Consider the following 15,419-nt stretch of genomic DNA (forward strand, 5'->3'; position numbering starts at 1 on the left):
TGTCAGGGGTTATTGGCAGGTTCCACTTACAGAAGAGGCTAGTAGGTATGCGGCGTTCATTTCACCAATGGGGACATTCCGTCCTAAAGTTTTGAGTTTTGGTTTGAAGAACGCGCCATACTGCTTTTCAAGCCTCATGGATAAAGTGTTGCGGGGACAGCAAGAATTCGCTTTACCGTATCTAGACGACGTAGCGATATTCTCCGCATCCTGGCCTGAGCATATGGCGCACTTGCGGGCAGTGCTAACCCGCCTGCGCGATGCGGGCTTGACAGTCAAGGCTCCCAAGTGCCAGTTAGCACAGGCCGAGGTTGTCTACCTCGGACACGTGATTGGTCGGGGTCGTCGCCGCCCCTCTGAAATAAAGGTGGCCGCTGTGCGAGACTTCCCGCATCCGCGCACGAAGACCGATATTCGGTCGTTCTTAGGTGTCGCCGGCTACTATCAGAGGTACATCCCCAGGTACTCGGATATCGCGGCTCCCTTGACGGATGCTCTAAGAAAGACAGAGCCGCAAACAGTCGTCTGGGACGAGACAAAGGAAAGAGCTTTTAGCGCCCTAAAGAGCGCCCTAACAAGCCAGCCTGTGCTACGATCGCCCGACTACTCAAAAGGGTTCGTTGTTCAGTGTGATGCTAGTGAGCGAGGCATGGGCGTTGTACTGTGCCAACGGGAAAATGGAGAAGTAGAACACCCCGTCCTGTATGCTAGTCGTAAGCTGACCAGTCGTGAGCAGGCGTATAGCGCCACCGAGAAAGAGTGTGCGTGTATCGTGTGGGCCGTTCAGAAATTGTCATGTTACCTAGCTGGCTCGAGGTTTATCATTGAGACGGATCACTGCCCTCTCCAATGGCTGCAGACCATCTCTCCCAAAAATGGCCGCCTCCTGCGCTGGAGCCTCGCTTTGCAACAATATTCCTTTGAGGTGCGTTACAAAAAGGGGAGTCTCAACGGTAACGCCGATGGCTTAAGTCGAAGCCCCTAACGTGGGAATCAGCCTCAAAATTGCTTGTTACTGATGTTTTTCTTCCTGAGGCAGGATTTTTAACCTATTGCTTTTGTGTAGTGTTTCAAAGTGATGATGTGCTTTCTAGTGCAATTTTTCGATTTGTGGACGCGTTCTGAGTGCTGCTAAACTACTGTAAGGAACTAGGCAGCAGTAAAAAAAGGGGAAAGAGCCTGGCAGGGCTTAGTGAGGGTTGTGCCGTGCTTGCTGACTGAGCGGTTGACTTTTGGCGTGGTTCTAACGCTTGCCGGAAACGAGAACAAAAATGTCAACTCTCCCGAAGTCACTTTGCAGTGTCCTGTGTGCACCTGAACGTGAGAACGAGGCCTTCTCTGTGCGCTGCGCTCAAGAAACGCCCAAGGACGCCCAACTTCGGTTATGAGCATCATCGAGCGACATCCCTCCGGACAGCGGATGCAGTCCCCTGACCATCGGGATCTCCTTCCCCCGGCGGGGCGGTCTGTTACGTTTCGCCTACAACGCGCGGTAATGCCGGCGCGGATGCAACGGACGCCGGGGCTTTGTTCAAAGCGGCGGACATTTTGGCCCGTCCGACGCCGCCGCAACGCCTACCCGCCAAGCGTGCCCAGGCGTGTTTCAGTGCCACGTGTCTTCGTGTGTGCGTGTGTGTGCGTGTGTGCCCTCGCTTGTCAAAGCGCGGCAGCCGGGGAGCGGAGTTCCCCGAATGAGGAGCCTGGAGGTCTCTCGGCTCAACTGTTCGCGCCGTCGTGTGGGTGAGGGTTGGCGATGCGTCACTACACTCGGTTCAGCAGGTCTCTCGGCCCGACAGTTCGCGCCGTCGTGGGCTCCTGTTGCGCCGTCCCGTGACCTTCATCCCGTGACCTTCCCTCCTTCCCTTTTGGACCGCGACGCCGGGAGTATAAGAGCAGCTGCCCCCGGACGCCAGGAGAGAGGCTCCGATTTGTACTGTTGAGTTACGTGCTCTCCCGTCTCTCCACTTCGGTCGACCTGACCGGCCGCTCTTTTGCTATGTTAGAATAAACAAGTTGTTCTGTTACCAGTCTTCTCATGCTTTGCCGGGACCTTCGGATGCTTCCAGTGCCCCAGGCCGCCAGGCCAACGCTACCCTTGGGGCTTGCGACCCATTGGCAATAACGGGCGTCAGCACCGAGACCCCAAAAACTCGTGCCAGCGGTGCGATTACAACAACATATAAATTTTGACAAAGGATGTACATGTTTGGGGGGGAGGGCGGCTTCGTTTTTCTCTTTCTTATTTAAGTTTCGTATTCTAGCTTTGTATCACCACGTGAAAAAGAGTCGTCGATGCTAGTCTAGGATGACGACGTCTGTTTTCATGCTTTTATTTTAATAAAACATGCATGCAATGCTTCTATGTGGAACTAACGAACAGTAGACACACACACACACACACACAGATCACACAGACGCAGTAAAACACGCTTTCACGCACCCACACACACAGGTCGATGTCGTTAAATGAGCCGCGCTAATAACTGCTCCAATCATTACATGTGACGGTGATTGGAAAGAGCAGAGAAGTCATTTGCAAGGAAATTTAGCCGGGGCAGATCCACCTGACAAGATGAAGAGGAAGGGCAGGGAGGTTAACTAGATATTAGTCTCCGGTTTGCTACCCTACACTGGGGTTGGAAGATAGCGATTAGAGAGAGGACAGAGAGTCCTCTTTCCTGACAAAAACCTGACAAAAGCTTGTCGTAAACACGTGGTCTCGCGCATTTAAAACGTCTAGTGTGCTGGGCAGCTTGCAACAAGGAGCTGCTGTACAAATATAAATAAAATTCTAGACGTCAGAAAAAAAAAAGCACAAGAAGCAGTCACGGTTTACTTTTGTTTATCGTCCGAGCTTTCGGTGTTTACTGCGGGGGCAAGGTGACTCTTCGAGTTTAATGCTTCGGTGACGTCAGTACGAACACTGCATGGAAATTTACCTGCCCAGCCAACGAGACGCGTTCGACCTTTCGACATTTGAAAACAGTTTCTGCGTAACGAGCACCTCCCCTTCGTTCACCCGTGCACGGCGGCACCCTGCTTGGCGATGTATCGGTCATCGAAGACTTGCTAAGCGGCGCACGCTGTTCGGGCCCGGAACAAAAACAACGACGAGGGAACGCCGCCGGAGAAGGGGAGGGCGCCCGAAAAAAACAACAACGCTGACCTCGTATTTTTTTTTTTTTTTTTTCGAGCGGCCAAGTTGGCTAGCCCCTGGCTGAAAGGCGAAGAGCTTTTCGTTTTCGTCGATGGACAGCGCATGCGTGCACGGGAGCGAGACGCGCGATGTAAACAAGGAGAAAGGCGAGGAGGTGGAGAAAGGACACCGTTGGCACCATGCACCACTATGCCCGCCGCCAACGACCGCGCAGCAATGCACTGCGCACCGGCCGATACACGGTGGTTCCGTGCATTGCGAACAAGCTAAAGGCGTCGACTATATACATGCGAGCAGCCACCACACGAAGCGTTTTTCCAGCGTATTTCTGGCCTGGGGTTTGGGGGGGGGGGGAGCGAGCGAGGGGGAAGGGGGTTTCTGCGAGCGTCCACCGAGTGTACTGTTCACTTCGGCCGCCGAAGCTGGAGCTGTACGAGCGAGGAGGCATGCTGGGGCCACGCGCCCTCAGCGTGCCTCCTCGCTCGTACAGCTCCAGCCAATCAGCGGCGGCCGAAGTGAACAGTACACTAGATAAACACTTAATTCCTTAACAGCCGTACCTCTGGTGGCATATTTTCCCAGATGACGACATGTATGTATTATGTATGTATAAACCGGCGTTGAACATGAAGACAGCGATCACAAGTTTGTCCTGGAAAGGAGTGACAAGCGTGGTGAATTGAAAACAAAGTACATGGATGCTATGACGAGTGATGCTGCGGTAACTACCCTATAGCTCGTCACCTCCATTGAGACACCGCGTCCTGCACTGCACCGAATTAAAAGAGACGAGATTTCGACGGCCCGTCGTACCGAGACGAGGCCGTTAACACCACGACGCGAGCACAAACCTCGAACGTGCTCCACGGAGGACAACGACGTTGAATTGTAGCGTCCATGGCGCTCGCGTCAGCTCGCTAGGCCCTCCGGGCCGATGAGCGACAGACCACGTGCGGCCCGGCCCGTTCATGCTTCCAAATAAACAGCGCCAGAAACGGGGCGCGTGCGTTGGGGCTCCAGTTTGGCTCGAAGCCCACTGCTTGCTTGCATACGGTAGCGGCGGAGGTCTCGTGAGGCGTCATCCGCGCAAACAAAACTGAGTTATATAGGGAAGATGGTCAATTGAAGTCGTCAGTAGCGGTCGTGCAAGAGATGTTTCCGGAGCCAACAAGGGAACATGACCTCGTCGGGGTTCACCTGACGGAGACCAGTTCCATTGCCTGAACGTTGACTCCAGAGATCACCAATCAAGAGAGAACAAACTTTATTGTGTTATAATACAGCCCCTAGTCGGGAGATCTTGCTTTGAGATTGTCATTGCCTACGTACCAGGTCTCGCCCACCACGTTAGGATACGTGCTGAGCAAATGAAGCCTGGAGAAAGATGTGCGTCAGGGGAATGGAGCCAGTCACACGGTGAGATTCGATGCAGTGCAGGGCTAACTGCGCAGTCTTCTGGCAAACTCTTGGGCTGTGGGGCATTATCCTAGTGCGCGTGCGTGTGCGTGTGCGCGCGTGTGCGCGCGTGTGTGTGTGCGTGTGCGTGTGCGTGTGCGCGCGTGTGCGTGTGCGTGTGCGTGTGCGCGCGCGCGCGTGCGCGCGCGCGCGTGCGCGCGCGCGCGTGCGCGCGCGCGCGTGCGCGCGTGTGTGTGTGTGTGTGTGTGTGTGTGTGTGTGTGTGTGTGTGTGTGTGTGTGTGTGTGTGTGTGTGTGTGTGTGTGTGTGTGTGTGTGTGTGTGTGTGTGTGTGTGTGTGTGTGTGTGTGTGTGTGTGTGTGTGTGTGTGTGTGTGTGTGTGTGTGTGTGTGTGTGTGTGTGTGTGTGTGTGTGTGTGTGTGTGTGTGTGTGTGTGTGTGTGTGTGTGTGTGTGTGTGTGTGTGTGTGTGTGTGTGTGTGTGTGTGTGTGTGTGTGTGTGTGTGTGTGTGTGTGTGTGTGTGTGTGTGTGTGTGTGTGTGTGTGTGTGTGTGTGTGTGTGTGTGTGTGTGTGTGTGTGTGTGTGTGTGTGTGTGTGTGTGTGTGTGTGTGTGTGTGTGTGTGTGTGTGTGTGTGTGTGTGTGTGTGTGTGTGTGTGTGTGTGTGTGTGTGTGTGTGTGTGTGTGTGTGTGTGTGTGTGTGTGTGTGTGTGTGTGTGTGTGTGTGTGTGTGTGTGTGTGTGTGTGTGTGTGTGTGTGTGTGTGTGTGTGTGTGTGTGTGTGTGTGTGTGTGTGTGTGTGTGTGTGTGTGTGTGTGTGTGTGTGTGTGTGTGTGTGTGTGTGTGTGTGTGTGTGTGTGTGTGTGTGTGTGTGTGTGTGTGTGTGTGTGTGTGTGTGTGTGTGTGTGTGTGTGTGTGTGTGTGTGTGTGTGTGTGTGTGTGTGTGTGTGTGTGTGTGTGTGTGTGTGTGTGTGTGTGTGTGTGTGTGTGTGTGTGTGTGTGTGTGTGTGTGTGTGTGTGTGTGTGTGTGTGTGTGTGTGTGTGTGTGTGTGTGTGTGTGTGTGTGTGTGTGTGTGTGTGTGTGTGTGTGTGTGTGTGTGTGTGTGTGTGTGTGTGTGTGTGTGTGTGTGTGTGTGTGTGTGTGTGTGTGTGTGTGTGTGTGTGTGTGTGTGTGTGTGTGTGTGTGTGTGTGTGTGTGTGTGTGTGTGTGTGTGTGTGTGTGTGTGTGTGTGTGTGTGTGTGTGTGTGTGTGTGTGTGTGTGTGTGTGTGTGTGTGTGTGTGTGTGTGTGTGTGTGTGTGTGTGTGTGTGTGTGTGTGTGTGTGTGTGTGTGTGTGTGTGTGTGTGTGTGTGTGTGTGTGTGTGTGTGTGTGTGTGTGTGTGTGTGTGTGTGTGTGTGTGTGTGTGTGTGTGTGTGTGTGTGTGTGTGTGTGTGTGTGTGTGTGTGTGTGTGTGTTTGAGAGAGAGAACAGCGGAAAGTCCCGCACAGTGAGCGCAGATGGAGTGAGCTGGTGGCCTGGGTATTTGGTATATTGTGAGTCGGGTTAACATGGAGTGGTTCATTGCGCGCTTTATTATTCGGGCCAAGAATCACCAAGGCCGCCTTGTCGTTGATGTATGCCTGGAGATCTCCTGTCCGATGCACGTTAATGTCGGTTGAAATTCACTATACCCATGCATGTCGCCTGTCGCGAACGATGACGCGATCGCTGAAGCATCAACTGCAAGTGAGCTGCCCTGCGTTTGATATAGTGAACTACTAAATAGCTGATAAGTTTCAATTTACCTATATCATCATCCGCTATTCAGTTAACAATTTAGTGTAGTTGGCACATTAATGCTAGCAGTGCTCCGGTAATTCTAATGTGTGACATCCGTAAAGCTTAGTTCAGCCTTATATCTCTGGCACTCGACCACTGTCAAAAAGTTGGAGGATAGAAGGGTTTGAAAAAATCAATATATTGCTTATAACTATATAGACAGTGCGATATCAACCACAATTTTTCGGGAACGAGCGTTGCTTTCGAAGCATTATGGTCTATTACCGATGTTCTGTGGTACACAATTATATCGTCATTTATTTTATGACGAGAATACCAGGCAGGCAGATGCAGGCACGTGCACTATCCATGATTCCGATATCGTAGTCGAATTGTTGTGGTAGTCGATATGGTAGTCGACATGTAACGACTGTGTTCGAATCAGTGGCTTCATCAGTGGCCCGAGCGGCGTTCTGCCTACGTTGTTACCAGAATCGGTCGGTCGTGAGCGGTGGATGATTAGGAAGGAATAGGATCGAGCGAGAGGGATTGTTACATTATGCCGACCCAGGTTGAGCTGTCTCGAGCGCCAGCAGCGCCTGTAGACTTCCTCCTGGTGTTCTCTGCATGCAACTGAATGGGCTAGTTCGAGAAATTGGAGTTAATTAAATTCTGGGGTTTTACGTGCCATAAACCGCGACCTGATTTTGAGGCCAGCGAGGTGAAAGGGGGGGGGGGAGGGGGGTACGCATTATTTCGGACCATCTGCGGTTCTTTAACGTGCGCCCAATGCACGGCACATATGAGCGTTTTTTGCAGTCGAAATGCGGTCGCTGCGGCCGGGATCGAACCCGCTACCTCGAGCTCAGCATGCGCAACGCCACAGCACTAAGCTATATGCTGCGGCTGGCGAGTTGTTTCACTCCCTCCGCAACTTCACAGGCCTCTTCGCGCCTTTCCGTGCATTCTCCGTAATTCGCATGCACGCAGCACATTTTGCTACTCGAATGACGTGGCGCCACAGCTGTCAAATCTTTCCATCAGCATCGAATACAGCGCTCGGCAGCGGAGACAAGCGATACTAACGAAAGACCGGGAAATATAGGCAGGCGTCAAACCCTGTTCCGATAGTTTTTAAAAAAAGGAGCACCGACGCATATAGACGTCGGTAAAGGGAACCGCGCCGTTCGAAGTAAAAATAGACTCCTCTCGTGTCCAAGCGCAGTCGGCGCACCGGGCGCGTGGGCATTCCCGCGCGGAAACGCTAATGACGAAGCCTCATTTCTCCGAGGCACAGTCATACACCCGAGGTATATTTAACGCGAGACACAGTTCGCAAGTACAGACTTTGCCAAAAGTTTCGTAGCCACGTATACTGCACGCGCGTGAGCGCACCTGACGTCGGATTGCGCATATACCACGTGTTTCCGCGACGATTAATTGTCTCACACAATTAAAAATAACTTTTACAGCAGCCGGTGACCATCAGAATGGGCGCAGCAATTCCAACAAAAATTACCAGATAAATTCACTGATTAACCTTCAATTAGCAGCTCTATAGATGCGCATTGTCGCCGTAAAGCAACATTGACTCGCTGATTTGCAGTCAGCCAAGCGCAACCTTTTCTTTTTTTTCGCTAAACCTCGTGCATCGCTGCAGCTTTGAAAAATAAAGTACTCATGCACTAAAATGCACCATTAGACCAACGCTCCTAAAAAGATAGGATAGACCAATGTGCGACTGCTGTATAGATGCTATAGTTGGCTTTTCGGTATCCATTATTCCTCAGTCCTCAACGTATAACGCCTAGCGAATCTCTCTCAACAGCCGTATAAAACAGACTGGGCTCCAGAATATTTTCAGACATCGAGGTACATATGCGCTCTAAGAAAAAAAAAATTGCACCCTTTGGGGCTTATGTTGCTTCCAAAGATAATGACCATCTATCTCGCGCGCACTTCCTCTTTTCTTCATAGTAAATCTGCGCTCCCAGTACTTTCAGGTCACCGTGTGCGTCGCATCAGCATGACGTAGCGATCTTGGGAAGAAATTATCGGGTGGGCAAAGCTAACGAAACGAAGAACACGCAAGACAGATGGAGGTTAATGGTTAATTGGGGACTATACAAGCCTGACAGCCGTATAATCTTATTTAGAGCGCGTAGGTGCACTCAAATACGAGCACCTTGACCAAACCATGTTCTTGGAGGGAGAAAACAATTCACGCACTACTGCAGTTTTCGTATAGTGACCGGCCTGAATGACCTTATGATTAAATGAAAAATTATGGGGTTTTGCGTGCCAAAACCACTTTCTGATTATGAGGCACGCCGTAGTGGAGGACTCCAGAAATCTCGACCACCTGGGGTTCTTTAACGTGCACCTAAATCTAAGTACACGGGTGTTTTCGCATTTCGCCCCCATCAGAATGCGGCCGCCGTGGCCGGGATTCGATCCCGAGACCTCGTGCTCAGCAGCCCGACACCATAGCCACTGAGCAACCACGGCGGGTGACCTTATGATTCGTGCTATGTATCGTCACATCGTCTCGCTTGCGCGCGTTGTTCACGCTTCCTCCCTCTGTCTGTCTTTCTTTCTTTTTTTAAGACAAGGTTTTTGGCACTTCAGATCGATTTGGGGTACGTCGGATCTTGGTACCTGACCGCTTCCGCCTCGTAAACAACTGGTCAGTCGGCTTTCTTCCTCTCCCGGCGCGTGGTAGTAGAGGGAAAGATAGAAAATAGATCTCCAATGTTCGCCTTGTTGACCATGCGTTCTTGACTCCCTATGTTGTTTTCAAACGTTTTATAGCTGTTACACCCTACATAACCTCTTTTTATGTGCTGTGATAAATCAGTTGATGTAGAGAAACTGAGGTAGAAAGCGCTCTGCTTAATCTATTACTCTCTGTTATACAGCAAACAAATAAATAAAGTAATGTAACAATTGCTTTCTATTTTTATCTTGCTACTCTTTCAATCATCAACGATTTCGCGTTCGAGAGCTGCCCCATGTTCTGCTGAAGGCTTATCGGCGGGAACTTTCCAGCTCACATGGCTGCTTCTTTCCGTGTAGTCGTCTCTGTCTGGTTCTTGTGTCTTTGTTTTGCGAGCTGTCCTACTATGTAACCCAGCGTAGCATCGCTACGGTGTTGCGATACTAAGCACGAGGTGACAGGATCAAATCGCGGCCGCCGCGGCCGTATTTCGATGGGGGCGGAATGCAAAAACGCCCGTGTCCCGTGCATTGGGAGCACGTTAAAGATCCCCTGGTGGTCAAAATTAATCCGGGTTCCCCCACTACCGCGTGCCTCATAATCAAATCCTGGTGTTGGCACGTAACACTCAAGAATAGCTCATCGCTCGTAAGAACAATTTGACATCGGCCGGCAGCTTTTGCAAACAACGTGATCTCTATTCAGGGGCCGAATTCACAAAGCTTTTCAAAAAGTCTGACTGTCGGACAAGTTGGTATATCACGTGTACGCGAGGCGCGAGACCGTGATTCTAGGTAGGTCTGCAAGGCAGGTCTGCAACATCGATAATATCCTTCTTCCCCAACTCCCCCCATCCCCTCCCTTCCCCCATTTCTTGTCGTGGTCTTGGATGTGCTTCGGCATGCGGCACACTTCTGCGAGTACGCTTCGTTGGGGACTGTCTCGCAACGACCTGCCATGTGATGCTTCAAGCGCGGCGCGCCCTTTTGCGCGATACGACGGCGCTTCCATCATTCCTAAAAGGTGCAGTTCTTAACGGAACCCAGATGCATGTCCCTAGATTGTATGTACCGCCCTTGTGTGCGTTTTTTAGTCGCTGTGCATATCATATTTCTCGACCAACACCCGGAGTATCCATCCAAGCCGTGATCCAGTCTAACATATCCCCGGTTTCTCATCAAGCCAACATCCCTCTCATCGAGCTTTTTGCCTCTTATTTACTCAAGCTTCTCGATGTAGCGTAAACGTTCCATCGCTCCCTAGGTCGTAACGGAGGTTGGGCAAAGTACTTTCTGGCTCCACACGATGTCGGCACATATACGCAGAAAACGTTGCCATATACGTCAGCTCAGCAGCACGCCAGTGAGAGAGTACAACCTTCGGAGCGACGAAAATTGTACTTCACAGGCCTGTGGCTGCGCCCTGGTATTCCGAAACGAGAAATCTCGCGACAAGCCCGTTGAAGGACGAGCTAGAAGTCGTCCATTAAGACCACCCCCACAGGAATTCGCAGCGCCCCCTCGTACACATTACTCCTGAACACGACCAAGCGCTTCGCGTCAAGGAATGTGTCACGTACCCTCGTGCGCTCATAGACAAGCCTGGAAAGGGACTCGAACCAGCTGTTCTACATTAATTTAAACAGAAACGGAAAAATTCGCACTAGGAAATAATAAATAATAAAAAATAATAAACGAAGAATGCTCCCATTGATACGCATCGAAGTGCGTCGAGATAGTCACATACAAACATGAGGGCTGTGTTTTGTAAGTACTATTCTTTTTCGCCATCTGATCATATCTGTCGTCTGTCCTGTGGTGAGGCCGATTCCGTACATAGCCACCGACTTCGCGCGAGCCAATGACAAAGGGCAAGAAGAATGCGAATGGAAAAGAATCTGTACGAAACTCGGCCCCAGAGCCCATGTTTACAAAACTATATGAGGCAAGTGTTGAGCATGATTGGCCACCGTGGCGGCAGTGCTCTTGTCAGGGTAATCGCCGCTGCGGTGGCAGGAGCGCGAACGCTGGCAACTGAGGTAAGGTCCTTATACGTAAGAGAACGTATTTGAATACAGGTCCTAATCTCGAGCGAAGACGTAATACATTACAAGTTCTCCACAACGCCTAGAGTGGTATCAATATTATGTATGCAGTTTCACTTGTATTGCAGCTACTTCAAAGCAAATGAAGCAATAGCACTCAGAAAAATTATAGAGAACGCTACGGAAAAAATAACACAGATGTCCCTTCCCAACGTACGTTTTCCCGCAGAAATATGAATGATCCATGCTGAGAAGACAGTAGTCGAGAACTATAACTTTAAACTTCGAAACGCTGCGCGAGCGTCATTTTTGCTCTAAAGGACAGTGTTTCCTCACCGAGCGGTTTATTTATCGTAGACATATATGTATACACGAGTTGAGAGGATAGAAGCAAGTACGTGTTATCCATGGAGCATTACAGAATGGCACTACCGTTTACAGTTACCGCCCCCCGCCACACATACAATTGTGCGCTCGCTGAATGAGGAGTCAGTCATGTTTGTCAAGTGACGTTTACGGACGGGGGCGGGCGCGTTACGTCCTTCAAGGGAACACTATATGCCCAACTCTCGACCTCGCGCTTCTGCACACTCCGGCTGATACACACGCTACAAGACGACGCGCGCCCATACTCCGCACCCTCCGTTACGCAGCTGCAGAACAACGCCAACGTGCGCGGCAAACAGAGGAGGAAAGAACAAAAGAAAACATACACGAACAGAAACTGCGTGGATAGAGTAGGGCGTACTCGCGTATACGTACCAGTCTGCTCGAGATCTCGGTTATCTCCATGACGTCCGTAGCGGATATCGCATGTGGGCCACAGACGACGAGGAGCTCCCTTTCCTCGTGATGACGTCAGTCACTGGCGCGAATACTCCGGCCCTTCTGCTAGGGCCGTGCGCGATCCACACTCGAAGGAGGCGCGCAGCGCGCGCGCTAAGCTCACTTCTGTGCACGGACACGACGCACCTGCGAGATTCACGCGCCCGGTTCGATGCGCGCGAGCCAGTAAACAGCGTCGAAACGAGGCACTATATGTTTTCGCTTCGTCGGTCGAGATCACAACGCTCTTTCGTTGGTCGAGTGAGTCGGCGGCGCCACGCAGAGAATACCGACCACGGGAGCGCGGTCCGCGTCGTCGCCAAGTCGTTGTCGTCCTCGGCGCCGCGTAGGTGAAGGTTTCCCACTGCGGGCGCTGGCGGTGTGGTGCTCCTCTGCCAAGAGGCTGGCAACGTGCTGCGCTTGCCGCTCCGCTTTTCGAGAGCTTTCTCGCCACCGCTGCTCTCCACGAGTTTTTTGGCGCGTGGGATATCTTCGGGGCAAGGTTGCGAAGACGCGTGAAGTCTCGCGCGCACTCCACGCCGACGTTCTTCGGAGGGCTGCCCTGACCTCACGCTTTCTTTCGTCGCCGTTGACGACGCGTCACACTGGGAGAATGAGAGCGCTTAAAAAAAAATGTCAGGAGGACAAGTCCGTCGTCGCCGTTTGCGAGTGGGAGGGAAAGTTTGGTCTTGCCTCAAGGACACAGTGAGGAAGGACTAAGGAGCGGCGGGTAAACGGCTAATGGAAGAAACGAATAAGGCGATCGATATCCGCCGCTGGTGTACACGGCTCTATCGGGATCGGTCACTCACACACACTCTTTGCCTTCAACTGCGAACCTTCAACTGTGCGCGAAACTGTGCTCTCTCTCCTCTCTCTCTTCATTCTCATACCCCTTCCGCCAGTGCAGGATAGCAAGCTGGACGTGCGTCTGTTTAACCTCCCTGCCTTTCCTGTCCCTCTCTCTCTCTCTCTGCATTTGGTAGTCGTATATATATTTATTTATTTATTTATTTATTTATTTATTTTACAATACTGCAGACTCTCTTGAGTCGGCAGGGTGAGCACATACAATGCAAAAAAAGCGCACACAGTAAATAGACATTCACAACAAAGATATGGAAAAAGCAAAAAAAGATGCATCATTCAGTCATAGCCCTCAATTTTCGAGGCACAGTGGGGCTGTCAACAACGTCACTCCGTAACAGATTCCAGGCTGCTTTGGTATTTGACCGCTCTTGGACGCTGCGCTGTAACGCACGAAACATTTCTGGCAACCGATGATGCAGTCAGCTAAAAAATATTGCCACTGCTGAACATTGTACCATTGTACCACTGTAACATTGCTCAATATTGTAGCGCTCTTCCACAATTATGCAGCAGTGAGCGATTCTCAACGAGCATGAAGCCCTTTGCAAATAAATGCCAGATAGCGTGCGCGTGTCTAGTCTCCACAGATCATTGCATTTCAGCATCGTGCGATGCGCTATCTGCAATGCGCTGCACCATAGAGACTCTTTAATGAGGCACCGATGAATGATGATATCGCTTGAACAGGAGATAGCATGAGCAGGGCAATCATTTATCGACACAATCCCTCCATTCAGACACTAATGACAGCGCGCCTGTTGATGTCTCGCTGGAAAATGTCACGGAGGTTGACAGGCAGTTCTATCGACGCCACACACTTCCATCGAGGAACAAATGACTGTGCACCTGGTGACGTCACCCGAATAGCGCTGCCATGCGTCTGTAGCACTCGCGAACTGCGACCTAGGACGCCGAGACGGTCTCGCGGAGGCCATGAACGCTCAGACGCGGCCCCAAGCGCGGCTATATTTAGCTTAACAAGGCGACCCGTGTTGTCTCGCTTTCGAAACACGGGCACCCGTCACGAACGTCTCTCAGGACGGCTTGGTCTGTGCACGTTTTCCTCTGTTTACTACGCTGCAGAATCCGATGGCGGCGTTGCTCTTGAGGCGCCGGTTTCATTATTGGGTGCCTCATCTCGTACGTTGCTTATGCGATCCGCCCACGTATACGTAAACGCGCAACCTAAAGGCCTAACGACTGATAGCGATTGAGAGGCGAGCCATCAATCAACCGCGGTAACACAAAAGTGAAATGTCGCTCGTTAATCACGGCAGGAGTCTGCGAAAATGTATTTGGGTGTGCACATAAGCCGACCCTTGCTCCCGCCACTGAGTGTCTGGCTCGAGCATGCAGCGTCAGTCATCCCGACGACTAAGCATTTTAGTGCTCCGCACGTAACACGGAAGTATATGCTTTAGAAAAATGCTTTCCGAATAAATAAGACTCCGTAAAACTATAGGCAAAGAGAGGTAGACGAAAGAAAGGCAAGGAGATTAACCAGAACAACGAAATCCGGTGTGCCACCCTACGCGGGGGGAAGGGGGGAGGACGAGGAGGAAGAGGTAGGGCGGGGGGAGACGTAGAACCTCAGACTTGCGTCACCGTGAATAACCGAAAAAGGAGGAAAAGAAGAAAGCAGAGAGCTCGCGTAAAACTGCAGGGCGGCAGAAGAACGAGAAGCGGTTAGAGATTGGAGAGCAGTTAAATATAGAACAAACATGTGTGTATGCAGTTCAAGAAACGCACCGCAGAAACTCAGAAGAGCCACCACTGATTGACGATTATGGTTGGGAAGGGTGCAACAAAACTAAATCGGAAAGAAAGGGTGGGGCAGTCGGAACGCTCATACATCAGGGAGCCAAACACGAAATGAGTAAATTCAAGGTGTCAAGAGCATCTTTGGTTATCAGGCACAGTGAGTGGAAAGCAAACTTGGCTGAGCGTAACGTATTTGTGAACGGGAAAAATTACAAAAAGAAGAATCAAGAGTTAGTGGAATGTCGAAGTGCTGATATTAAGGGTTGCGGGAATGTTGCCGAAATTATCCTGTTAGGCGACATGAAGGCCCACATACAGTATCTAGATGGTTATACCGACAACAACGGGAAGGTAATGTTAGATCTTTGCGAGCAACATAACCACGTTATAGTGAATGAGTGCCATGGCCATAACATATGTGGGAAGTCGTAAATAGGCAGTCGGCTATTGATAACTGTCTGCTAACAGAAGGAATTTTTAATTAGTTGAGAGAAATGGCCATTTACGAGGAATGGTATAGCAACATAGGGAGTGACCATAAACGCATGATTTCGGAAATCGGATATGTAGTTGGGAAAGCGAACAAGAAGCGAAGAATGACTAGTGCAAATTTGAACGCCGAACAAATAAATATAGTCACAAAGGTCGAGAAAGAACTTAGAAAGTGGTCAAAGAAAGAGTGGGAATATAGTGAGCATCTAACTGTAACGGCGAGAGAAATTAGGAAAGAAAAACAACACGTTTGCAAAATGGAAACCGGAAAGTTGGTGGAACAGGGAGATACGGAAAGTAATCAATGAACGACAGAAAGCATCACGAGAGCACAGGCAAGCAAAAAAAGCGCAGTTGCTGCAGGATGAAGTAGACAGAAAATAGG

The 15,419-nt window shown here is 50.8% G+C and overlaps 1 protein-coding gene across 5 annotated transcripts in view; it reads right to left on the bottom strand.

Moving 5' to 3' along the window:
* Sarm (sterile alpha and armadillo motif) overlaps window positions 1-15,419 on the bottom strand; it is a 203,498-nt gene that overhangs the window by 70,830 nt on the left and 117,249 nt on the right. Inside the window, exon 1 of one of the 5 annotated variants that reach the window (XM_050193642.3) lies at window positions 11,849-11,942. The exons of the other annotated variants lie outside the window; for them this stretch is intronic. Coding sequence (XP_050049599.1) covers window positions 11,849-11,878 — 30 coding nt within the window. The 5' untranslated portion in view covers window positions 11,879-11,942. Of the gene's footprint in view, window positions 1-11,848; window positions 11,943-15,419 lie in introns of those variants that run through there. 5 annotated transcript variants of the gene reach the window in all.

Source organism: Dermacentor andersoni, chromosome 3 (assembly GCF_023375885.2).
Source record: "Dermacentor andersoni chromosome 3, qqDerAnde1_hic_scaffold, whole genome shotgun sequence".
Taxonomy (NCBI): Eukaryota; Metazoa; Arthropoda; class Arachnida; order Ixodida; family Ixodidae; genus Dermacentor; species Dermacentor andersoni.